The sequence below is a fragment of the Sinocyclocheilus anshuiensis genome, unplaced genomic scaffold, assembly GCF_001515605.1.
Source record: "Sinocyclocheilus anshuiensis isolate Anshui unplaced genomic scaffold, SAMN03320099.WGS_v1.1 scaffold195, whole genome shotgun sequence".
In the NCBI taxonomy this organism is placed as follows: domain Eukaryota; kingdom Metazoa; phylum Chordata; class Actinopteri; order Cypriniformes; family Cyprinidae; genus Sinocyclocheilus; species Sinocyclocheilus anshuiensis.
In genome coordinates, this window is record NW_015548236.1 from 2,659,815 (window position 1) to 2,685,771 (window position 25,957).

Below are 25,957 nucleotides of genomic sequence, written 5' to 3' on the forward strand. Positions count from 1 at the left end.
CATCCTGCAGTAAATGTCTGCAAATAATAAAACGGATGCTCATGTTGAGTCAGGTCTTTTAGAGAGACTTCAAGTCTATTACAGATTTTTCCTCTCTCTCTCTCAAACTGTACTCATAAACAGGTCATAGAGAGGATGATTAGGAGAAGAGGTCAGAAAGTGCACCCTGTGGAATGGGTAGTGATTGGCATCTAGTATTGAACAGTATTGATGTATCTCATTGCCTGTAAACATGAAAATGGCTAACAATACATGTTTGTTGCTAGTCAGAAATCTTTTTGTCTAAGTAGTGAGCTCAAGAGCCCTTTACTCTTCTGAGGCAGTCTTTTACTTCAGCAGTCTGTGCATGCCATGCATTGCTTTTGACTTGCTTTGATGGAGTGAACGCTGGGAGAGCAGCTGACCCTGTTTTTCTTTGTAAGATGGTTTTGGCTTGAGCAGAATAACACTCTTAGCATTGAAGTGTTTTGTAGAGGACTTGATTAGAGAACATGGTATTAGTTTAGATTATCAGCATACATCCGTCAGTCTTCACAATGCAAGACAACTCTGAACTTACATTTTGATACGTCGTGTTTGGTAACATCAACATTTTAGGACACATTTTCAAAATGTATGTTTGATCCTTCCTGAGCCTGTCCAAATCATCTTTTTTTCCAAAACACATTTCTCATAGTTTTTTGTACCAAAAACTTTGTTCTCTCTGCAAATTTTTCCTTTTTTTTTCAAGATGCAACACGAGAAAAAAAAAAGATGGCTTGCTAACATTTAGCATGCCACAAGTGGCACTAATTTAATGAGCATGAAATCTAATGCCTACACTGATTTGTTGATTTCTTATTGAATAATACAAGAAGATTTTACAAATCGTTAAATCAGGTTACATATATACATATGCGTTAATGTTGTTGTTGTTTTTTTAAATTGTTGGTCTATGTAAACATCCCTTTTGTCCAGCAAAACAGTTTACATCCCTTGGGAGAGAACAAACATTTTTTTTTGGGTAAAGAACAAATTCTTAGGATGTAGGCTGAGCAAGGAACTAACACTGTTTTTCATGTTGAAGTTCAGGGCTTTTGTGTTTTCTCATGTTGCCTTTTGACAGGAAAAAAAGAGAAAAGTTTTTCAGTAGAGAAAAAATTGAAGAGACAAATTTTTTTTTCTCTCGCTGTGAATTTTTTCTTAGTACTTAGGCTCAGGAAAAATTCAAGAAATTTTTTCCACCCCGAATTTTCCCTTCACAGTGTAGTTCTGTGCTTCCATGGAAAATAGCAACCACAACTTGCATTTATTTTCTTTTTTTGCCTTTTCAGAAATGGCCCCATTTTGTCCAAGGAACCAATAACAACAATGTCAGATCTAAACAATTCTAAAATTCTTTATTCTTAGTGAAAGTATTAATCTAACATTAAAAACACAAAAAGCACCTTGTTAATAATAATAGTTATCAAGTTGTTTGTTTGCCCTGAATGTTTACAGGTTCCATCATTTCTGTGAATGCATATGTATGAATATGAATGTGCTGTTTGACAAAATATAAAACATAAAACTTGGCACCATAACACATCTGACATCAATGTTTGTGTCTGTAATACCAAATTAACAATTTCTCGACTTCTTTTCCCTTTATACTCCTGTTGCACAACAATTCTACTTCATCTCACCATTTATCATCTACTAACCTTTATTGTGCTGCTGTGTGCTTTTGTTTCTGTCAAGGCCAATGCTTTTAACCTGCCTCCCAATTGATGTCTTGTTCATCCACAAGACTCTCGCTCATTAGCAATCAGTGTCTCTTAAATTTGTCACGGTCAAGTCGCATGTGGGATAAATTTGCCATTTGTTTAGTTGTACATCAGTCAGTGTTGAAGCTTGTACTAGTGTTAAGGTGTGTAGGCCGTGCCCAGGTGAGGGCTGGATGAGCCGGACAGCACTCCCGGAAGGGAACGTGTGCTAATGGGGCTGTAGCTGGGTTCGGAGCTGCGTCTGGGGCAGAGCTGGGACAGAGGCCTCCCCTGTACAGATCTGCCAGGAGGCCGGCGCAGCATGGGGGACTTTTTAGGGGATTTGGGGAGCTTGTAGAGAAAGACGTTGTAGTGCAGTGGGGGGCTTGTCTCGGGGAGCATTTTCGCCTCTTTGGGGAGAAGCAACTCTAAGTCGATGGTCACACCACCCTGGACACATACACACATACAAAGGCACAGGTACAAGTACACAAGCATAACAACACAAACAGGAATAAAAAATAAAAAAAATTCACATATAACACAATTACACAGACAACACATGGTAAACCCATACATAAAGAAAAAGCATAAAGAATTTAACAAATAAAGTGCATAAATTGATAACAACTCCCCCCCCCTCGGCATTAAAACGATTTAAAGTCAGTGAATAGAGGAAACTATTAGGCCATTGTTTTGTGAGCATTATCGAGTGATTTGAGTGTTGACATCAACCTGGCACAAACTATGAGCGGTGAATGAGGTGGGCATGAGCAAGTAATCAGCTTGCGGGAAATGATTTCGTATTATCAAGCTGAATTAAACAAAGGATTGTACTTCACTTGGACCCTGTATTAAGTAGAGGGGTGCTTAATCTTTTCAAAACCTTTGTAATGCCTTATTTTGAGGCTCATTTGCAACTGTCAAATTTACTAGACTGAGTGCGCGCTAGTTTCGGTCTGCATATAATTGCTATGCAACAATCTGGCATTAGTCACCAAATTCAATATAAATGTCTAATTGTTGTATCAGTGATTAAATTCAATAGATTAGATTCAAAAGCCCAGTTTCTGCTCTTTGGATAAACTTTCAGAGGAAAGCAGCTTTTCAAACTTCAGGTGTCATGTTTAGGTGGGAAACTTTGGTACTAGCTTAATCTTTTTTTTTTTTTTTTAGCAATTTATGGACAGAATTCTTGTGCTAATTTGTGAGTAAAACTATCAATGAGTGATGGCAGACTCGATAAGCAACTAAGCACATCAAAGCTAAGTTCCAGCTCTACTATATTCACATTCAAAGGTTTGGGATCAGTAAGATTTTTGTTTTTGATAAGTCTCTTATGCTCACCAAGGCTGCATTTCTTAGATCAAAAATACAGTACAAAGAGTAATATTGTGAAATATTAGTACAAATAAATAGTATTAATACAGTTTGAAAATAAATATTAAAGCTGCATTTTCTTAAGTGTCAAGATCTTTCAGAAATCATTCTAATATGCTGATTTGATGTTCAAGAAACATTTTTATCACAACTTGCATCCAGTATATAGTGGAAACCATTACACTTTTTCAGCACTCTTTTATGAATGGCAAGTTCAAAAGAACAGTATGTATCTGAAATACAATGTGTAAAATTATTTTCAATTTAATGCATCCTTGCTGAATAAAAGTATAATTTTTTCAAATCAATCTTACAGACCCCAATTTTTTTTTAACAGTATTCTTTTTTTTTTTTTGCAAATGAAAAAATAATTTAGTAAAATATAATCAATTATAAAAATATAAATAAAATTAATTTTAAAGAGAGGAAAATTGTCACTTATGAACAGTGACATGTTTTACATTGTTCATTTTTTCAAACTTTCTTTGCCAACTCACAGCCAGACTGGATAGCAAATGGCAAATGTCATGAAAAGTATTCACGTTTTGTTATACAAACCCAAATATGTAAAGTCAGGACAGTCTTACAATTAAGCATTGATATGAAGGTAAAATGTCCAGTATGGTTAGCAGTACCTGAGGAACGCTAAAGCCATGCACAGATGCAAAGCAAAAGAGTGAGGAGGAGCAGTGAAAGTGTAAAGGAGTCAAAACAGGAACGGTGGAGTTCAGGAATACACTGGCACTCAATTTGGTACTGGTAAAATGTTTTATTCCAAACAAACTGGCTTTATTTATTTTCATTTAATTTCTCCAAAAAAAAGTACCAAAAAAATATTTCAATACACCAAAATAATTAGAAATCAATTAGTTTCAAGACACAATGAGCATTAAAACTGTATGATACTGCATATAAATATTAATCCAAGCAGTATTTGTATATATATTCAGACATACGCACTGAATACCGGTAAGCCAACAAACATCTACAAATCTCGGAATTATTTTTTTTTACACAGTCTAAATAGCTACGTTATTTCCCACAGACGTTTTGTTTTTTGTTTTTTTTTATTCGAAAGAACACCAATGCATGCTGACTTGAGTAAGGCAGGACAGACAGGAGTTCAGAAGGTGACAGCGGTGAAGACTGAAGGTCAAAGGTTGAAAACCTGGCGGCTAAACCTTTGGGTTGTGGGGTGAAGTGTTTCATAGCGTAGCGTGACTTAGCGGAACAGTACAAAGCTTGACATAACACGAAGCAGCGTGACATCAGCAGGCACAGCAAGCAAGGACAAGGTGAATGTGGCAACGCCAATGTGCTGGTAAGGTACTCTGGCGGTAGGAACTCCACCATGTGATGACAGAGTACAAACATAAGTTAGCATGCTAGTTCAGTGCTTCGTTTGTGTGTTTTGAAGCCCACACTGAGCCATCTTGAGGTGAATGCAAGGAAGAGTGCCATGTCAATGTTTAGTCCACTAATTAGGGTATTTTAGTAATTTCAAGGTGTCAAATGTGTGTCTTGCTACAGTCATAGCGCCAGCTTGTGGCAAAAGGGTGTTACTACACGTTCATGTTGTTCTGCATTGAGTTTACCTCCTCTGAATTGTCTTCTGTGGCGGCCTTGTCGTTTTCCAGTTTTGGCGTGAGCGAGTTCTGGTTGTTCAAAGACTCGTCCTCTTTAGGGGGACATTTGCATGGATCTTCTTTGCAAGTGCAATCCTGCGGAGCAACACACATACACACAAGATGACAATGAGGGGGAAAAAATAACTAAATGTTCCACTCCACTCTTTTACATCTGGCATTAACATCTCAAATGTGTCTCCAGTGACCAATTCCAATGCAATCACACACATAAAGCTATCAGTGCATAAGAGTCATATGGATTATTTCTGATAGCTGTGGTTCATTTTGGAGCTTGACAGCCCCCTAATGACTGAATGGAATGGAATGAGGGAGAGTAAATGATAAAATTGTCATATTTGGTGAGCCTCTATTTTTAGTACAATTATGCATTATGCCAGTCTGTGACTTAAATTGTATTTTTGCAAGTCTATTTAAAAAAAAAAAATCAATTATGGAAATTCAAAATAAGACAATTATGAGAATTTAAAATTATGACAACTGTGGTTCAATTTCAACAAAAATAAACTATGAAAAGTCAAAGTAAGACAATTATGACAATTCAAAATTATGATAACTGTGGTTCAATTTCAACTTATGACTTGAAGATGACATATTTTGTAATTATGACTTTGTAACAAGTCAATTATGAGATAAGTCATAATTGACCATCTCAGTTTTGACTGTCAATTTTGACTTTTGATCTCATAATAAAGTCTTGGTATCTCATAATTCACTTGGTATGTCTTGACATTTGGCAAAATTTTGACTTTCATTATTGACAAAGACAATAATGAGATCAAAAGTCAAAATTGACATACTATCTCAAGATTGATTTAATATGTCAGTTTTGACTTTTGAATTCATAATTAAGACCTGGTCAATTAAAGATTCAAAATTATGCCAAATGTCAAGACTGACATACCAAGTACCTCAAGCTGCTTGTTGGATCACCGGATGTTAATACCAGATGTAAACAAGGCACCATAACAAACAAAACTGTTCAGGAGGTGAGTGCATGGATCTGGATTCAGTTTTTACTTCACAGCTGAGGGAGTAAAAGGTCAACTTCAGGGCATAAACTGATCCACAACCAGGAATTTCAAGGGTTATCGGCAGTTTTTACTATTTCGCAAGAGACATCAACACACTATAAGCATAATGGTTACATTATATAATATTATATAATATATTATTATATATAATATGGGACTAACAGTAAACCTTGCTTATTCAGAAGGCATTAAGCAATTCTTGTTAAAATGGTGTTTTCAACAAAATGTTCACTGCTGTGAACTAATGCTTGTCATTACAACAAGTTGCTTAAAAGCAAAGTTTTTTGTACAACTTGCTACCTGTGATATCCCTTTTTTGGAACCACAAAGGCAATGATTGTACATACCATAGGGAGGAAAGAAAAGACTATTCATGCTGCTGAAATCAGACATGTGTAAATACTCATTCTCAAGAGAGAGAAGATGAAAAATGTCAAAAAAATTCTCCCCCGGAGACAGTAAGACAAGTAAACAACTCACAAGTAAACAAAGTCACCTAGGGATATTTTCATAGCTCTTTCGTCTATGTTCTGTAATCAATCATCCCTCATTTCTTGCCTCATCTCAGTCAAGCTGTCAGACTCTTTTAATCATAAAAGAGTCTCTTCCACTATGAACTCACTGGGGGAATGGACCGGCGGAGTTGAACAAGGTGAAGAAATTTCATTTGTGAAGGCAATACAACCCCCACACAATCAAAAGATCATTTGACTCAAACTAGATTTGAGTTTCACCTCAGAGTAAACAAATGGCCTAAATCAAAGTGCAGGAGAACAGGATCTGACAAGTTCAAGGTTCACCAGGTACTGCAAGGTAACAGGTGAATATAGCAAAGACCGCTGTTTGGTCCTCTTTTAAAGATCAAATGTTACACGCACAACTGAAGGAATAGGTTCATCATTCATGATAATCTACTCTGAAAGATGACCCCCAGATGGGAGCACAGAGAAACAATCTTTTTTTCACACAAAGTTTAAATGTTTATCTCTTTTGTCATCCATCTGTTCATATACTGTCGATGTCATGATATCAAAAGGCAGTTATTTTTGTAAATTGCTATTGAGATTAATTAGGGATGCTTCAATATTAAGTTTAATTTGGTAACACTTAAGTATAGGGACCAATTCTCACTATTAACTAGTTGCTTATTAGCATGCCTATTATTAACATATTGGCTGTTTACTAGTACTTATAATGCATATATTCTGCATGATCATATTCTACATCCCTAATCCTACCCAAAACTTAACATCTACCTTACTAACTCTTAATAAGCAGCAAATTAGGAGTTTGAGACAAAAGTCATAGTTAATGGTTTGTTAATAGCGAGAATTAAACCTTAAAATATAGTGACCTTTAATTTCAATAAGCTGTTAAATATTTCCAGCTTTTAATTCCAATCACTTGAATAGGCTATTTCTTCTAAATAAAATTTAAAATAGCCTCCTACAGACTTAAAATCATTTTAAAAACTACACAAAATTCAGGCATCACACAGGACTTTTTTTTAATAATTTCAATTTATACATATATATATATATATATATATATATATATATATATAAAGTCTCAGTGTCTCATATGATATATATGATCATTTTTAATATTTATCTCAAAATGTACAGTATAAAAAGAGAGATATTATAGATTAGGGACTTTTTAAAGAGTATATTTACCAATCCATATTATTAAATTATTTGTGTTTTTAAAGATGAACTTTATTAAGATTAACTGGGTTTTAGATGATGGCAAAGTTAATCTACATGTAACAGAGGAAATCCACAATTAGATATTTGATATCAGACAATGCAAATAAATAATATATTACTCAATAATAAAAATAATACCACCAATAAATGATATAGTATCGATATTTCATGTATCCTTAGAATTATGAATATGTTAGTCAACAAATTTCTACAAGGTCGCTGTGTTGTTAGTGCTTTGAATGATGCAAGGAGATTAACAGCGGACTACTACATTCACTAGTAGGATGTTAAATTGCATGAATCACACTAAAAAGTCACAATAGCAACTATGATGAGGAAGCGTCTATTTTAAACCGCTAAATCTATTATTGCTTGTCTATGTCATTTCATAGGAAGTAAAGGCTCAAGATGTGTTTCAACCAGATAGCGGACTTTTAAGGTGAGTAATAATGAAGCTACAGGATTAAAGCGTTTTATTTGAATCAGCAGGGTATCAGAGCTCACTGGGAGGAGGTCAGATTGAGTCCTCTTACCTCGCTGCAGGGATCTTCTTTAGGTTTATATTCCCACGTGTATCTGCTCATGGTTTTCTAAGGAGTGGGGTGGCGAGAGAGGATTACTCTACTGACACATTTCTGGTACATCGTTATATCATGCCCTCTTAATGAATTGACACCTCAGCAGATATTATTTTCTTTGTACCTTGTAAAATTAGAACTAAAACCGTTGGAAAATCATTGCATTGACTGCCCAGCCGCTCTACACAACTGCTAATATGATCAGTATGTTTGGAAACACATAAAATAATCCAGTTTCTCCAATGCTTCATGCAGCCTGTAGTACTTCACATGACCTTAGGTGGCACATGCGAGTCAATGACAGACGTTGGGGGAAAGAGTGAGGGATGAAGAGGATGGTGTTTCTATTTCTCATCTTAATGATAAAAAAAGAGTTGAGGGAAAGAGTGAGGGATGACGAGGATGCTGTTTCTATTTCTCATCTTAATGATAAAAAAAGAGTGGAAAAGAGAGAATTCCAACATGAAGAAAGGAATAAGACAATAAGCATACCGCCTAAACCGAAAGAGAGAGGGAGCACTTTATATCTTCAGTACTCACGCAAAGGAAAACAGAGGGGAAGAGAGGAGAGGAAAAGTTACCTGACACATAATGTTATCATAGTAAGCCAAAGCACGGGCATGGGGGAGGTTAGTCGGGGTGTCACACACTTTCCTTACATTTGCCTGAGAGCCCTCTGCGACGGTGGACAGCGAGAAGTTATCGATGTGCTGCTCCGACTTTGGGCGGAACTTACTGAAAGACGGAGAGAAAGACCAACAGAAAATAATTTAAATAAAACAAAATAATAAAAAAAAAACATCTGAATTTGAAAAATTATAAGTTTTCTTGCATCTAATAAATGAACATTATTTAGAGAAAACTGTTTCAATATGAACAGCACCAGTGCTTAACTATATATAATACAATCAACAAAAACTATCAATGTATGAATCAATCTCACTGAAACTGTCAATGGTTTCTTTTCCAAGCATAATTTTATTATATTCATACTTACAGACAATAATAAAAGTGAAATCACGCCATAAATTCTGTGTCTTGCCTTGCCTGCACGAAGACAGTCTTCACTCCTATTGGTTGCTGCTCGCAAAAGTCAATATACATAGTCTACATAAAGTCTACATAAAGCTCTCTTGCATAAAGTTCAAAATCTGCTGCACTGGACATGCCCACATCCTGTCACCATTGGTCATGTGGCCGGAAAACGCCAGCTCTCCACTGAAATAAATTGGAACATGTCACTTTGTCGCTGACAGTGTGAAGGAGGCTTTGTGCTCACCAAAACTGCATTTATTTGATCAAAAACAGTAAAAATACAGGGATATTGTGAAATATGACAACAATTAAAAAATGTTTTCTATCTTAATATATTTTAAAATATAATTTATTCCTGTGATAGGAAAGCTGAATTTTCAGCAGCAATTACCCCAGTCAACAGTGTCACATGATCCTTCAGAAAAATATAATTGAAATAGAAAGTGGCTTGGACATTATTATTTGATGCAGTGGATTAAAAACTCAACTTGTTTCCGCTACAAGCACACATGCACACAGGTGTTACCTGCAGCAGATGGCCCTGATGGGCAGTTATTAAAACTCAACCTTAATCACTTTTCACTGTTGTCATCTTGTCTTCATTACTATGCTCGGTCCCACTTTATATTAGGTGGCCTTAACTACTATGTACTTACATTTAAATTAATAATTTGATACAATGCATTTATTGTGTACATGCATGTTTTACATTGTACTTATATTTAAAAAAAATACCTGCATGTAATTACATCTGTAATTAATTTCTGTAATTGCATTATTTATTCACTGTTGACCCATCCCTTACACCTTAAACCTACCCATACCACCAGACCTGTCCCTAACCTTTTGCAGTTCAATATGAACATAATAAGTACATTGTACTTATTTTTTAATGTAAGTACATTGTAGTTAATAAAGTGGGACCCTATGCTCCCCTCCTATTCTCCTTTCTCTTCCACTCCTCTGCTCTCCATCTCACCCCTCTCTTGGACTGTGTTAAAATTCCTTTGGCTGCACGGTATATAGGTCACTCTCTCGTGTAGCACGGTCAGATTGGCCTACTTTTAGCAAAGAAGGGTGACATCATTGTGTTCAAAGCCCCATGTTAACACTGTTCATTTTATTGTACTCCAGCGTGTATGTGCAACAGTGTATTCAACCGATATTTAAACCATCAGATCTTAAACTAAGACTCTAAGAAGTGTGTTTACATGCAAGTGTCACCTGTGCTTGCAAAGTCGTCTGTTTTCAGTCTTAAGCACGTGCATCCTCTTGGAGAAAAAGACTACAACCATGAAGAGGAGGAGCAACATGATGGCAGCTCCGCCCACTGCTATACACATCACTTGGAAATCTGAAATGACCGACTCACACCTGGAGCCCTTGTTCCAGATATACTCCTGTATGTTACACCTACAAACAACAAAGAGAGGGGTGTTAGAAAAGAGGCAGCTGAGCAACATTCAAAACTAGAATATAATAATTAACTTCTGTGATCATTTAATGACAGATGTTGTATAAGCAGGATTTGGGACAATGCAGTCTACATGAACACAGAAGGAAATCTTTCGGAAATAACCAAAGAATTTTCAAATGCAAAAGAAATTGAATGGAAATGCCACAGATTAGGAACTTTCAGATTAGGAATTTTTCATTGATCAGGAGACATAAGTACTATTATGTCTTACAGATTTCTCCTAAAATTCATTAAAAGTCACGTAAGCAAAGTTCATATTAAAATCTTGGTCTTAAGTCAAATTTAAAAATCTTGAATTAGTTTGGAATAAAATCTGAGAATAGTTTGTGACTATAGAGAGAAATCTCATTTCATATTTTTCCTACCTTTAAGGGAAACTATTGGCAACAGAAACAATGAATGTAGAAAAAATAAGTCTAAAGGGGAGTTTGCGTGTTAATGCAAATGACAATTAAGATGCGGTTTTACCGTGTGTGATATTTTCCAGACATTCAAACAAACTGGCCATTACAAACACATCTGTGCGAAGATGAAAGAAAGTGAGAAACACTATAGTGTGTTGTACAGTATAAGTGTGTTGTGTGGCCTTTTGACCCATTTATCATTACTATGAATCTGCAAGGTTACAGCAGAGCTTACAGCTGCATGACTGGACAGATGGCCCTGTCAAGGACGTGCATGTGCTCCTCTATTAGTGCCGGTCCCACAGAGAATAAAGCACCTGAGCTGTGCACAGTTCACAACTTCTAAAAATAGATTTACAAATTCTCTCATTTACCAGTGTTGTCAGTGAGGTGCTCGATATCTTATTGAAGATGCTGGATCTATTATTTTTCTATTATGTAATGTATTTTAGCCCATATGGTTCCTTGATTGAGACACAGGTAAATTACAGCTGTGCTGATATTGCTTTTATACAACAGTTTAATAAACAAGAAGTTACTGAGTAACTTATATTTTAGACAAAATATTGCACGTTACATTTTTGTTGGCGGAGCAAAAACAATAGTTTCAAATGAAGCCAAAGCAAATACCATTAAACTAACAGACATGCCATATGATGCTGGGCAAGCACAAACCACAAATATATACATAGGGCCCTATTTTAACGATCTAAGCGCATGGTCTAAAGCGCACGGCGCAGGTGCAGCGTGTCCGAATCCACTTTTGCTAGTTTAACGACGCGCCCGTGCGCATGGTCTACACGGGTTGTCCCTATTCTCTTAATGAGTAATGGGTGTTTTTTGAGCGTAACGTGCAATAAACCAATCAGAGTCTCATCTCCCATCCCCTTTAAAAGCCAGTTGCGCTCGCGCCATGGCGGGTTCGCTATTTACATGGCGGAATGTAATTTTTCATATTTAAAAATGTTTGTGTGCTGCTGCGCGTCCCTGTGTGTGTAATAAGTGTACTCGCGTTGTGCACCCGCCTATAGGCGCATATTACTAACGCGCTCTTTAAATAACAAAGAAAAAATATTGCGCCAGACTTTAGTTCTGAGTTTAGGTTTGAGTTGGTCTATGGCGCAGTCTATTTTCAGTTTCTCAAAATAACAACGCGCCAACAATGCGTCTGAACACACCTCTTTTTTAGACCAGCATGCCCATGGGCGCAAATGCATTTGCTATTTAAACAACGCGGTGCAGGACGGGAAAATTAGAACTGCGTCGGGCTGAAACTAGCAAAAACACTTTCGCCCGCGCCTTGCGCCGCATTGCGCCGGGTGTATGATAGGGCCCTTACACTCTGCAGCCTATGGGTACATTTTGAAGTGAGTGAAAGGCCAATCAATAGCGCACATGCAGGAAATCATTGCTCAGTGTGCATGTAGGCCAAGTTTACTATTCGGCCTAAAAAGATCAATTTGAAACTTAGTTTTATGGTCTGTTACTAACTACCCATCCATTTAGTGTAAACCATTGGCTGCGCTACACAGAAACGCATTCACTGAAGAAAATGCACCCATTGACCCCCCCCCGCCCCAAACCTTACGTTCATCTGTTAGTTCACTCTTTACGTGCTCTACAAATGGAAACCTTGACTTTTCTAATAGCATTGACCCCATTAATGTAGACAGCACCCTGTCATGCCTTCTCTCAGCGATCGACAAGTTAGCCCTGCGGTGTGTGCTACACACCAAAATCCAGTGCCTGACTGAAAGTTACTTTTACATTCAGTAATGGAGCTGGACTGAATGGGGTTTTGCTTTTTTATTATAAAAAAAAAAATAAATATTCACAAAAAAGGACAAATAAAAAAAAAAATAGATCAGTAAATTATTTCATATAATTAAATTATAATTTAATTTTTTTCCTTAGTTTATATTGTTATTATAATAAATAAATAGGTAAAATAGATTGTTGTTGTTCAAATAAATAAAAATATTTGACTATAGCAAGATCACAAAGTCAAACTATTCTTTCTGTGGGATAATGAGCACTGATCAATTATAATAAGGCAGGAAAGAAATAGTTCATGCTGATTTCATTCTGACTTTAAAGATGTGGATAAGGGTGTCGCAGTATCCAGTGTAGAGCCAGTTGTCATCTGCTCAAATACACAGCTTAACACATCACATCATCTAGTTTTGAGACTTCACTACACACAAATAAGATTCTCAGAACCCCACTATTATGGTCCAAAGCACCACCTTGAGGCAGGGTCTTTAGCTCTTAAACTGAAACACACACATTCACAGATCTGGGCTCTGACCCAAATCCCTTTGAGCAAATGTTTAATAAGGTTCTGCACTGGCCTCTGAGCAGAGTTGTGGCAGCAGTGGATGCTGGTTTAGTAGTGATATGATGCCAAGCCATGATGACAGGCTTGGAGTGTGGAACTGAAATTATAGCAGTTGTTTGTGAGTCAAATGCTAAACATTCTTAATATGCACACAGGAATTCAACCCATCATCTTTATCATAGTATTAAAGCAATCTTCTGATTATTACCATGTGTCAGACTGAATAAATTTCTGAAAAAAAAAAAAACTAAAAAACAACTGAATGTGTATGTTAATCTCCATGACTGAAATTAGCTACAAACGTGAAAGGCATTTACAGTTCTTTGGTGTTTTGTAAAAGCATTTGTAATTAATAATGGTTTATGTACAGTATATAGCCTCATATTTCTTACATTTTATATTCTAAAGCTGCTTCACAAATAATTTATGGTCTCATCACTTCTGCCATTTTTGACAATGTCCAGTTCTTGTAAATTTTTAATTCAATCTGATTCGCTACTATATGGAGAGCAGTCTCCAAAAAAAAATAAAACAAGAAATACAGCCACAGTTGTGATATAAATGTCACATTTATGAGATAGGTTGGAATTTTTCTATGTTAAACATGTTCATGGTTCTGGCATTGCGCGCTGGATAACTATTAGGAACTTAAAATTCTGCGTAATAATAATAAGGTATGGCATTTTTTAAAAACCTTGTCACTTTAAAATTACCAAGGCTTTTGAAGGCACCAGGCAAGTGTTACTGAAGGACACTGATGAAAAAAAACTGGGTCGTTCTGTTTTACTCAACTGCACAACACATACTGGATCAAGCATATTTAAGGCAACAGCTAATGATCATTGATATTTCTAGCAGATGGAGGGAAAATAATAAATTGAGTAAGTGCACTGTTGGCATAGTTTTGTCACCAAACATTTCTACAGCAAGACGTTTTCATGTTCTTGTAGCAGCAACTAACACAATGGCTGAAGAACTTCAACAATGATTTATATATTATATATCTTATTTGTTTTACATATGGTATAGTGTTGTTACATTATCCATTTAAATAAAGGCCAAAAAGCTTTCCTATAAACCCTATGGCAACTGCCGCACAGTGTAAAATAGCGTGTATGACCTGGCTAGCATGAGCTTGGCCCAGTTTCAAGATCATTGAGGGTAGGCCATTTACTACTATTCCCAAGAGATGTCTTCAACTGAGACTCAATCCCTCTTCAATCCCAACATTTGATGTAAATCATAATCCCACACCATGAACAGATGCAAGAACATGACTGAAGGATTGAGTTACATCTTCAAACTCATTATGAACGTTTGATCAGATGCCACTGATGCTTTCCGCATTCCTTACACATGATAAAAAAACAGCTCAAACATGTATGATGACACCTTTCACAAACCAATTTAAATATTTAGATGAAAATTGTAATCTATTAAATGTTACATATTAAGTATATGTACTGTATTACTTGTGTTCTTCCATTAATTTGTCTTTTGTGTGTTTTTTGTGTTGGCTAAGCAGGCCAATTAGAGACAAACACTCTCCATTGTTCCATTAAATACACATGACTAATTAAAACTGAACCCATAGGCCGAAATCCCGGGGAGGTTTTCCCCCATCTGAGGGTTGTCCCTCCTAAAAATATGATTAAAAAACCACGCTGTGCATTGTAAATAACAATATTTTATAGCACTGTAAAAACAATTCCGTAAAATTTACGGTAAAAAAACGGCAGCTGTGGTTGCCGGAATTTGACCGTAAAAAATACGGTAGCAACGTTTTAGGTTTTACGGTTTTAACTTAAATATACAGTTAAATACTGTAATTTCATTAACTGATATAATGTTAATATGCCAACCTACTGAAGTACTGAAATCTGTTTTGTATCTTTGTAATACACTGATAACCACCAAATGCAGGTGGTGATGAGAAAGTCACATGATGAACCAAAGCCCAAAACATAGTTATTTCAACAAAAAAAAAACATCAAATTTGAAATGTAACACAGGGAATTCTGGGAATGTCAATTTACAGTTATTCACTGTAAATTATACAGTCTTTTTCACTTCCAAAAACGGTATACTACCGTGAAATGAATGTCCAATACATGTAATGTCCAATACAGTTTTTGACCGTATATAGTAGGGGAATTTACCGTTAACCATTTAACAGGTATTTACTGTAGCATTTTTACAGTCTTTTACCGTTAAATTCACGGTCATTTTTTACAGTAGTAAAACAACACAAACGGGGAAAAAATGCGTTTTAAGTTTAGAAACATTTTGAGTCTCCCCCTCCCTTGCCTCGCTTTGGTCCAAATGCCTGCTTTCGTCTTAAGTTGCGATTTTCTAGGTCGATATGGCTTATGGATATGGTTCCTAGCCATATCGGCCTAGAAAATCGCAACTTTTAATTTTCCATCAGTCTTAGTACACGATGTAACTACAGAAGAGTCAAGTTTTAAATAGGAAAAATATAGAAACTCTTTGGTCATTTTAGAGCGAGATGCTAACGGTCTAATCAGATTCAATGATCTATGCTAAGCTACAGCTAAAAGTGCTACCGCCAGACCCGGAGATCGGCTGAATGGATTCGAAAATGGTAAAACTCAACTGTTTAACTCTAGGGGAGTTGGAAAATGAGCCTATTTTCAAAAATAGTGGAGTGTTCCTTTAAAGCTGCAGATGACATAATTACAGTGCATGCTTATAAAAACAGAACATTGTTTTGCGTTGTTGAGGATGCTTATATACTTATTACAGTTATCATCTTGGTGTGAATGGGCCTTAACACATGTATGCGTGCGACTTACCGGCAAAAAGCTCCAATACCGTCAACCACATAGCACTGTCCTCCATTGAAGCAGTAACCGGGGAAGATGTCGCATGACGAGATACATGTGCCATTATAATGCACAAATCCATAGAGACAACCAGAGTTGAGCACATCTGATGCTCCAGGTGAAGTTTCTCCAGATCCATCATCAGAGGTGATAACTCTAGTGTTGGAGGGAACTGCGCTGGCTATGAGAGGAACATTTTCATCTTCCATGTCAGGTGGCGTTGGTTGGCTTTCCTCTAGGTAAACTTCAGTGGGCGAATAGTCTGGTGACAGATAATCATAAAAATCAGAAAGGGTCCAGGAAGTTGGATCTCCACCCTGGAGCTCCTGAACCCAAGCAGGAGGATCAAGCACATGCTGTTGGTGAGAAGGATTGTAAAAATTCACCGTGATAACTTCTTCTGGTTGGGAAGAGGTGGACTCAGGAGCAGGACTCGTGACAGGATCTAACAACGTCCCATCTGCTTGTAGTCTCTCACTCTTCCAGCGCGGGGCGCTGTCCTCGATTCTCTCCTCGCTAAAATCCCGCTGGGACAGGCCATGTGTCCGGGGTTCAGCCAGCGTGGGCAGCCGGGCAGCCATGCCATCTATCAGATCAATGAGGCGTTCCCTTTTGGCTGAATCAACAGTACTGGTTGAGGTTTCTCCACCGCTGCCTGACTCTTCTCCAGCTCGTGGTTTTCGAGAGTGAATTTGGGCCTGGGCAATAGGTGTGACTTCACCAGGAAGTGCAGACTTAAGCCCCACCCCATTCAGGTCTGAGGAATTAGTGCCAGTAGAATTGGAGCTAAATGAACTGCCTGGAAAACAAACAAATAATAATAAAAGTTAGTTACAAACTCTTTTATTTATTTATTTCTCTGTATAAGAACACCTTCACAAGCACTCACTGCTATACTGCAAACTCAGCAACTCATGCAGAGAGAGAACAAAAGACATAATATGTACTCTGTATCACACACACCCAGACAAATCTGCTTAATTATACACTGCTGTGTGCGAGGCCCCAGATTTCTTTCCAAAGCGGCTTGTGGTAGCTGGATTAGCAGCTCTGATTTACTAATGTACCCCCCTGAGCCCGGGCTAGGATTGGGATTCAGATTAGGATTAAGGGCTGTAGGTTGAGACTTGCATTGGTCAGTCTGGATGGGTAAGATTTAATGCGCAAAGATAAACACACAATGGGGAATTCCTCTTTAGCACTGGAAAATCTCACTGACCTAACTGATTATCCTTTACTGATACTGTAAACCAATCTAATGCAATCTACCTCAAATATGAACGCATGTGGAAATATCCTTTTTATTTCAATCCCTGATTGTCTAATATTATTTCATGAAATATATACACTACTGTTCAATACGTTGGGTCAGTATTCAATAAGATTTAAAAGAAGTCTCTAAAAGAAGGCTGCATTTATTTGATCAGAAATAATGTAAAAACAGTAGTATTGTAAATATTATTAATATTAAAATAAAACTGCCTTCCATTTTAATATTTTTTAAAATATACGTTATTCCATTCTTGCAAAGCTGAATTTTCAACAGCCCTTGTTCCAGTCTTAAGTGTCACATGATCCTTATGAAATCATTCTAATACTATATATACTAAGATATATCAAGATACATACAAGATACCTTTTTCATTTCTTTAATAAATGCTGTTCTTTTGAACTTCCATTTAAAATAGACATCTTTTAATACCAATAAAAAAAAATCTGAACGGTAGTGCATTTAAAACAGTAACACACAAGTATATATATAAAGCGTTTGTGCCCAATTGGCAAATAAAGCCCACTTCGATTCTGCTTGAGCATTTAAATTAAAACGGTAACAAAAAGCAGATCTGAGGAACATTTACAGTCAATTTTTCTAGATTGTCTTTCAGCAATCTACTTTAAGTATTTGACTGACAGTGTGAAATTCTGTTTCCATGGGCATTCTTGGTTTAATTCCTCTTTATTGTAAATTAATTCCAAGTCACACATCAATGCCTAACAGACACTCTCTCACACACACAGTTGCCAAGAAGCAATGTAAAGGGGCTGCCATTTTGGAACATCTCAAAAGCCATATAAAACAGAGACCCTTCTGTCCTCTCCACTTGATTCACTTCCTCTCTTTCTCCCATTCATTTATTCACACAATCCCCCCTGAGAGGGTAACGGAGATGGCAGTGGGTGCATAAATTATTTCTCACATACTTCACGTGATGTTCAAGTATTCTATTACATTCTTATCTAATTTCATTTCAAAGCAACAGTTGGCTCCTTTTACTTTTATTTTGAAATATTTAAGAGCTAAATGCTACACTGGACTGATGAAAATAAAACACAGTCACCCCAGAGCCCCAGAGCAAGAGAGACTAGAGGAAAACAGTTGTTTTGATTTGCATAACTCCTTGCGAAGGGGTCAGCTGACAGAAAAGAGAGGTTGGGGGAAAGTCTCATTGAAAGAAAAATACCACAAAACACATGCTATAATGGAGTGAAGATGAGAAAATGTGACAGTGAGAGTGTGTTTCTCCTTCTGCCTATTTGAAGACCAGTGCCAAAGCCTTTGAGAAGGATTTCTGTCGCCTTTCTGTTTAGTAAGCAAGTCAAGACTGCAAGAGAGAGGGGGATAGTGAGAAAAAAGGGGGGTAAGACGATCGAGAGTGAGAAAGAAATAGGGAAGAGAAGTATTTTCTCATGACCTCACCAGTGAGACATTTAAATTTGTAAGAGTGTGTGAAAGTATGCCGTCTTCATTCTCTCACTGTGCTCAAGGCCTCTATTTACAATCAATACCACATAAAATCTGAATCAAATCAGAATACAAATAAATAATGATCAAGGAAGACCAATCTAAACATCCAACTTCAGTGCTATAGTACTGTAAAGCAACACTGTACTGTTGAATATCTTAATATTCTCTCTTCACCTTCATTAAAAAAACAGCACACGTTCTTCCTCTGTCTCTGGTTGACATTATTTGCTTATGTAACACTCTTGAGGTGGAGAAAAAAGACTTCATGTTGCAGAGCATGGAAAACTGCAAATGTCAACTCTTCCTCTCTTCTCTCATCCCTCGTACTATCTTTCTCTCCCTCGATCTCTGATGACCCAAACAGACCTGTAATCTGAGGGAGTATTTGAGGTTACATGTCAAGATGCTCCATAAAAATGTCCATGTACAGAGAACAAAAGAAAATATTTAGAAGAGTGTTTGTCTATAAAATACTATATATTTATATATATATATAGTATGTTATAAAGTCTATAACAACACTATATTTGAGTGCATAAAAGGCATTTTAAAATACCGTATATTGTTTTGTGTTTAACAGAAGATTTCTAGGTGAACAACTCCTTTTCACTTAATCTTCAAAATGTGTTAAACAGAGCTGATTAGTCCATTCTTATTGGTAGTTGAAACGGTAATTAAATTAGCCAAAGTATTTAAAGTCAGCACAAAAAGACAAATCATCGATTTTCAAAACACATGTTATTGATCTTTTTGTGAGCAATTCATCCATCACAGTTTCAATTTACTATGTTTTTTTTTTTACCTCATACATTTTAATGTCTTAAATTAATTTTCACCAGACTTCAGAAATGACTTCGGTCTGGTGATGTATGCAGGACTTCTCCAATCATTTAGTCTCCTTAAAGGGACAGTTCACCCAAAAATGAAAATTCTGTCATTAATTACTCACCCTCATGTAATTCCAAACCCGTAAGACCTTCGTTCATCTTCGGAACACAAATTAAGATATTTTTGATGAAATCTGAGAGCTAAAGAGAAGAAATTGTTGAATAAAGTCGTTATTCTTGTTTTCTTTGTGCACAAAAGTATTCTCGTAGCTTCATAAAATTAAGGTTGAAACCACTATTGTCACATGGACTATTTTAACGATGTCCTTACTACCGTTCTGGGCCTTGAATGTGGTAGCTCCGTTGCTGTCTATGCAGGGTCAGAAAGCTCTCGGATTTCATCAAAAATATCTTAATTTGTGTTGTGAAGATGAACGAAGGTCTTACGGTTTTGGAATGACATGTGGGTGAGTAATTAATGAATTTTCATTTTTGGGTGAACTATCCCTTTAAACCTTTCTTACAATTGGCTGCAAGCTTGCAATCAGATCTGCCTACATCCAATCAACAACCAATGGATAAAAATCCTGATCTATATTTTTGATAATCCATTTTGGATGTACATCACCATACAGAAGAAAGGATCTGTCACTTTTTCCATTTCAATGCAACTTTAAAATGCAAGGGGCACAGACTGTGCAGAACTTTGTGAATGACGGACGTTCTGATTTCTGTGGGCGCAGATGCCATGTAGGCCTGCCGATTTCTTCTACTATGCAGCCAATGCTCTTTATGTAATAGACAACTTAACATTTAACTCACCTCACCTTAATTTCAAATCTGATGACTTGGTATCCTAAAGGCAAGTGTCATTCTAAGCTCTGCTGAATAAAATCCACACTGGCACCCATGTGTTTAGTTATAAATAGTACTGTGATGCTGCTTGGCAGGGGAGCTGGCATGGACGTCCTTGGCATCAGGGATGGGGTGTAGGTTCACAGCAGTATCAGTTCAAAGCCGAACAGACGTATAGAGATGCCAGACCTGGTGAATTAACAGTGCCAACTCCATGCCCCACCCCAACCTGTGCTACTGTTGTACAGCATGACCCATTAATAGTTATGCCACCTAAATTAAATATTTGGGCCAAAAACTGCGCTCAATGTGTTGAGAATGTATCAGATAGATTCAATGTTACTTTGGGCACATGCATGAGCCAGTAATGAGCATTGGAGCAGATTACAGAAGATCAGTTAAAACAATTCCAGTTCACTCTAATCTCGATTTAAGAGGGAAAGCCAATTGTTTGTTTCACCATTCATAAACAGTATGGCTTTAAAGGGGTCATATGATGCGATTTCAATTTTTCCTTTCTCTTTGGAGTGTTACAAGCTCTTGGTATTGTAGCATTTTTTTTATTAATGATATTCAAAGAATGCAAAAGTTAAAGAATGATAACTAGATCTAAATCTATGAGTCCACACCACAACTATAATGACAACAATGTTGAAAACACTTTCAGAGTCAGTCAGAATTCACCTGACTTTAAAGAGCTTGAGCATTTAAAGCATCAGATGACATATGCAGCGCACGTTTATTCAATTCAATTCAAGTTTATTTGTATAGCGCTTTTCATGATACAAATCGTTGCAAAGCAACTTTACAGCAAATTAGGTTTCTACAATATTTAGTAGTAGCTTATCAGTGGTGACTGTCAGTTAATGTACATATGGCAGAAATGTACGGAAAAATCAATTAAAGACGTAATCAAACAGACGATAAACACTATTAACAGCAATTATTATATGATGCAATCAAACTTATAGCAAAATGTATTAGTTCTGTAAGTTGTTTCATGGTTGGCATCATCTGAGGTCGTTTATAATACGTTATCATCCATTGGTGTAGATGCCAATTTCATACTGATAATTTTTTACACCTTTTTTACACAACCTTTACTGATTAAGCATTAAGATTAATTAATAAATAGCTTTTAATAAATTATAATTTTAGCTATTCACATTAACATTGTAGATAATTTATAATTTACTAAAATAATCATTTTAAATTGTATTAAAATATAAAATTATAAAATATTATACATGTAAAATATAGAACAAATATAGAATCACTTTCATGTGGACATGCACATTTTAATGACTGATTTTCAAATAATGCTTGCAGAGACAAAAACATTCTAATTAATATTGGTGTATGCAAGCAGTCATACGTGGATTTCTCGAAATCATAATTTTGTCTTAATCAGGTAAACGCTTTTGCATTACTGGTTTATAATCAGAATGTCCTAATTCCAATTGATGCAAGAATATTTTAGTGCATGTACACAATGTGTGTGCACAGCATCAAGTGTTTGAAAGAGATTGGTCTCCTTGTGTGTCTAGAAACATCATTGAGTTTAACACGTACAAAACTGGATCAACAGCAACATGATTAATTCAACTGTAATGTTTTATTGCACAGACGCTGACAACCAGCAAGTATCCAACAGGTTGTGTAGTTCCATAAGTTTCCAACAGTGTAGGCAGCTCTAGTGTCAGCGTCTGGCAGGATAAATACTGTTGGCCCTCACTGGGAGCTCCATACGGGCAGGCTAGGCGAGCGCTAACACTAGCTCGTTGACGCTAATGCTCATTGACAGTCTCTGCTGTTATGAGACCGCAGTGGCAGATGGCTCTCTTGTGCCATGCATGGAAAGGATCTAAGCAAGTTTAGCGAGAAAGTGCCCTAAAGAGATTATCTGAGGCTGGTTTTAGACGTTTTAAAATAAACATCAAGACTAAATCAAAGACTAAATCTGTGCATGTTTTTGTGAATGCATCCTGCTTGTCGCTTTTTATTTCTCTCTCTTGCTCTCCTAAGGTTGGGGATGTGAGTGCTAGGTCTTGGCAAAAACAACAAAGAAGAGTAACAGCCTTTTGTCACAGCATGCCCACAAATTTCAGCTAGGCACTAGCAATGCATGTTCAATTATTGTAATGATTGTCCCTAGTTTAACATAACAACAAAAGAAACACCAAATATAAGTAAAAGAGGGAATAATAGCACCTGGCAACAATACACAACACATTTCAGCTGAATGAATAGCTATGAAAAGTGGTCTGACTGAATTCTCTGAGTTGACTTTAATATAAAATGATGTGACATCTCTAAAAGGATAATGACATTCAATGAGGATATTTTATTTAGAGAATTTGTGGATTGTAAAAAGTGGCACCTTTGACAAGTGGTCGGAGGTAATGTTATATTTTTTTTTTTAAGAAATTTAGATTAAGATGACATCTTTTTGTTTGGAATAATGTGCACTGATTAATCATTCACTTTATGGAAGAAGAGCCGCAGGAACAATGTATACAAAAAAGTAAATTTTGATTGTGTTGACTGATGTAGTCAACGTATTTTAGCTGATATTTGTCCACTTACCAGTGTCAGCCGATATGTTGTTGTTTTTTCTGTGCAGCCAATGTTTCGGAAGGAACTTTTATTTTGACAGTGCCAAGAATGCCAGCACCTTAGTGCAAATGTGGATTTAAAGTATAAATTCTTGATTTCAAACTATGCTATGCTATATCCAGTTGGCCACCATCATATTCATGTTATGTCACGGTTTGTTGTATGTAAAATTAATCTCTCCTGGTCTTTATTTATAAAAAAAAAAAAAAAAAAAGATTCCCGCTGAGCACAAACTTATTACTAAATGCACTGTTGGTTACAGTGTTTACTTCCTTTTTTAATTAATGTTTTAACTACTTTATTTGTGAGAAGTACTGTAATAGTATTACAGAATCAAGTTGAAAAAAATTAATCTGTAAAATAAACAGATTTACACTTAAGCAAGTTTAAATTTGTTTCATATTTATCAATTTTACAATTAATTATTTTATTATTAAATATGCAGTGTCTTTGCAGCATACAGTATTATGCATGTTATTTAAATACAATCGTGTAATATCATACTTAACGGCCACCTCAATATCGGCATCAACCATCAAAAAAATCCATATCGGTCGACCACTACTTTAAAGCCCACCTTCTGCAGTCTATGACTAATCAATACTGTCAATCATCGTTCACCAGGAAGTGTGTTAATCAATAATTCCAGCAACATGCCAGAGCAACTGCACCATTTACGTTCCCACCCCCACAAACAAAAACAAGAGCACTGGATTTGTTAATTGTTAATGATTTTAAAAAGCAAAATAAAAGCTATTTATTTGTTATCATTGCTTAGGTCAGTTTTCTCAGCAGAGCCTGCTTGCTTAATGTCCTGTGTTGATGAAAGATGCATGTCACTGAAGAGTCAGTGATGCGATAACACATAGACTTTGGGAAGTCTGCCAAGAGGTCAGAGGTTCAGCTAAGTGCAAACGTTTAAAGCTTCTAATGCAAATGATAATTTCCTGCTTTACTCAATCATTAGTTAGGCCAAGGCAACAGTAGTGTGATGCAGGTCAACCACGCCAACGTGACAGTTTGGTTACTCATGCAGCAAAGCCTGTTGACCTAGTCTTCAGGTGCTGTTGCTCAGCAACATTTTTTTTAAAGGACCATAATTTTGTCAGTGGAAAAATGGTCACCCTCTTATTCCATAAATATGTGAATTATTTGGTAAACTTAAACTTAGATTTAAAGGGGTCATATGATGCGATTTCAAGTTTTCCTTTCTCTTTGGAGTGTTACAAGCTGATTGTGCATAGATAAGATCCCTGAAGTTGCAAAGACTAAAGTCTCAAATAATGATCTTTAAAAAAGCATCATATGACCCCTTTAAAAATTAAGCATCAAATACAGCTGCGATTAAAAGATGCACATGAAAAACTCATGAGCATTTTTTGCAAGCCAAAAGTAAGTTTTCTATTATCCAGTCTAAAATACATAGCCTAATACATGTTTTATACAAAGTATAAAATCGAGTAAATTATTTGGTTCATGATCAGCCATGAATTACTACATACATTTTTAAAAGACATTTAAATATTTATTAAAAAATATACCAATAAGGTGAAGAAAAAAGGCTGTGTGTAAAACATTTGATCTAAAACGTCCATACTTCTGAAATTGAAACGACTCGAGCTTCCTCAAGTAATTGTGCTAACGATTTATTACATAACTTAAAGTTCATTCACATGTAAACACCCATTTATCGCTAGATCCGATAGTGAATTTTTTTAAGTTTTATTACATTTTTGTTTAAAATATGAACAATTTATACCCTAAAAAGCTCCAACAGGTCACAGAAAAAAACTACGAAGGTCTCTGTTAAATGCAGGAAAGGCAGGCATTTAGAAAGATTGTATAATAATACTCACCACCATTAACACACAAAGGAGTGAAGTGAAGGAGCAGGACGCTGGACAGCACCACTGCTGGAACCAACGTGCGCCTGGAGTTCATCACGACACAAACTGTCTTCCAAAACACTTCAAATGAACCAGGTGGATCTTCTATTTAAGATATAGTCATACGGGAGATATTTGAGAGAATCCGAGCTATAATCCTGGACATAAATCTCCTTAGATTGAATGCGTTACGAAGCACGCTGCTTCATGCCAACTTCGGATGTTGTCTTCAGTTGTTATTCCTCTTTGGTCGAGATTCAGGCCACCCTTTAGCGTCGCTAGGGACCCGTCATCTCTTATCCAACTCCAACAAGATACCAAGACAGTTAGATGTGTCTCGTTAGCAATGAGAGCCAGTTATCAGGCGTCCACTGAGGAAGCGGAGAGTTTCGGTGCCACAGACCACAGTAGGCTAATTCCAGCGGACTCCGCCAGCGCGAGTTTTATATCCCAGTCGAACTCACTGTTGATGTGAAGTCATCTGCGCATGCGCCTCCTTACCGACACAATTTCTGTCATGATATGTGATAGAATCACTAAAAAAGTCAATCAGCTCAGGAGTAAATATGTAACATTTACGGTCCCTAAATGCACTTAAATATAAAATATTGACATAGAAATTGTTTCATAATAAAAAATGTATCTGAGCTCTTTGAAGTAAGGTACAAAACTGATGCAGGCGGCTCCCCCGAACAAAGCGTCTGAAATTGGGTCACCCATAGACGCCAGTCCAAACATAAGCAAACACTGTGTAGAGGGCAGGGACACTCCATAACTAGTTTTTCTAAAATCAGTGCGATCTGTGGAAATTATCCTTGGTCAAAGGGGAAATTGGTATTTTTTAACCAGTATTATG

General features: G+C 36.5%; 1 protein-coding gene across 4 annotated transcripts; it reads right to left on the bottom strand.

The window, feature by feature from the left end:
* Nucleotides 1-236: 236 nt before the first annotated feature.
* LOC107654760 (chondroitin sulfate proteoglycan 5-like) lies at nt 237-25,612 on the bottom strand. Of its 4 annotated transcripts, XM_016442004.1 has the most exons (7): nt 25,072-25,611; nt 16,142-16,970; nt 10,331-10,519; nt 8,731-8,806; nt 8,027-8,083; nt 4,700-4,825; nt 237-2,174 (listed from the first exon to the last, which is right to left on the bottom strand). In XM_016442004.1, exons 1-7 carry the CDS (start codon nt 25,154-25,156, stop codon nt 1,884-1,886), a joined length of 1,653 nt encoding a protein of 550 aa, XP_016297490.1. In that variant the 5' UTR covers nt 25,157-25,611; the 3' UTR covers nt 237-1,883. The 4 variants fall into 4 exon arrangements, with proteins under 4 accessions (XP_016297490.1, XP_016297489.1, XP_016297491.1 ...); XM_016442003.1 differs by lacking the exon at nt 8,027-8,083 and having other exon boundaries at nt 8,653-8,806; nt 25,072-25,612; XM_016442005.1 differs by lacking the exon at nt 8,027-8,083 and having other exon boundaries at nt 25,072-25,609.
* Nucleotides 25,613-25,957: the final 345 nt, after the last annotated feature.

What these genes read in the sequence shown, in the direction of transcription:
- LOC107654760 (XM_016442003.1), bottom strand. Translation starts at nt 25,156, where the DNA reads ATGAACTCCAGGCGCACGTTGGTTCCAGCAGTGGTGCTGTCCAGCGTC. An exon ending in TCCTTTGTGTGTTAATGGTG is followed by an intron (nt 16,971 to 25,071) that starts GTGAGTATTATT and finishes TTTGTTTTCCAG; the next exon opens with GCAGTTCATTTAGCTCCAAT. An exon ending in CAGAAGACAATTCAGAGGAG is followed by an intron (nt 2,175 to 4,699) that starts GTAAACTCAATG and finishes GTATGTGTCCAG; the next exon opens with GGTGGTGTGACCATCGACTT.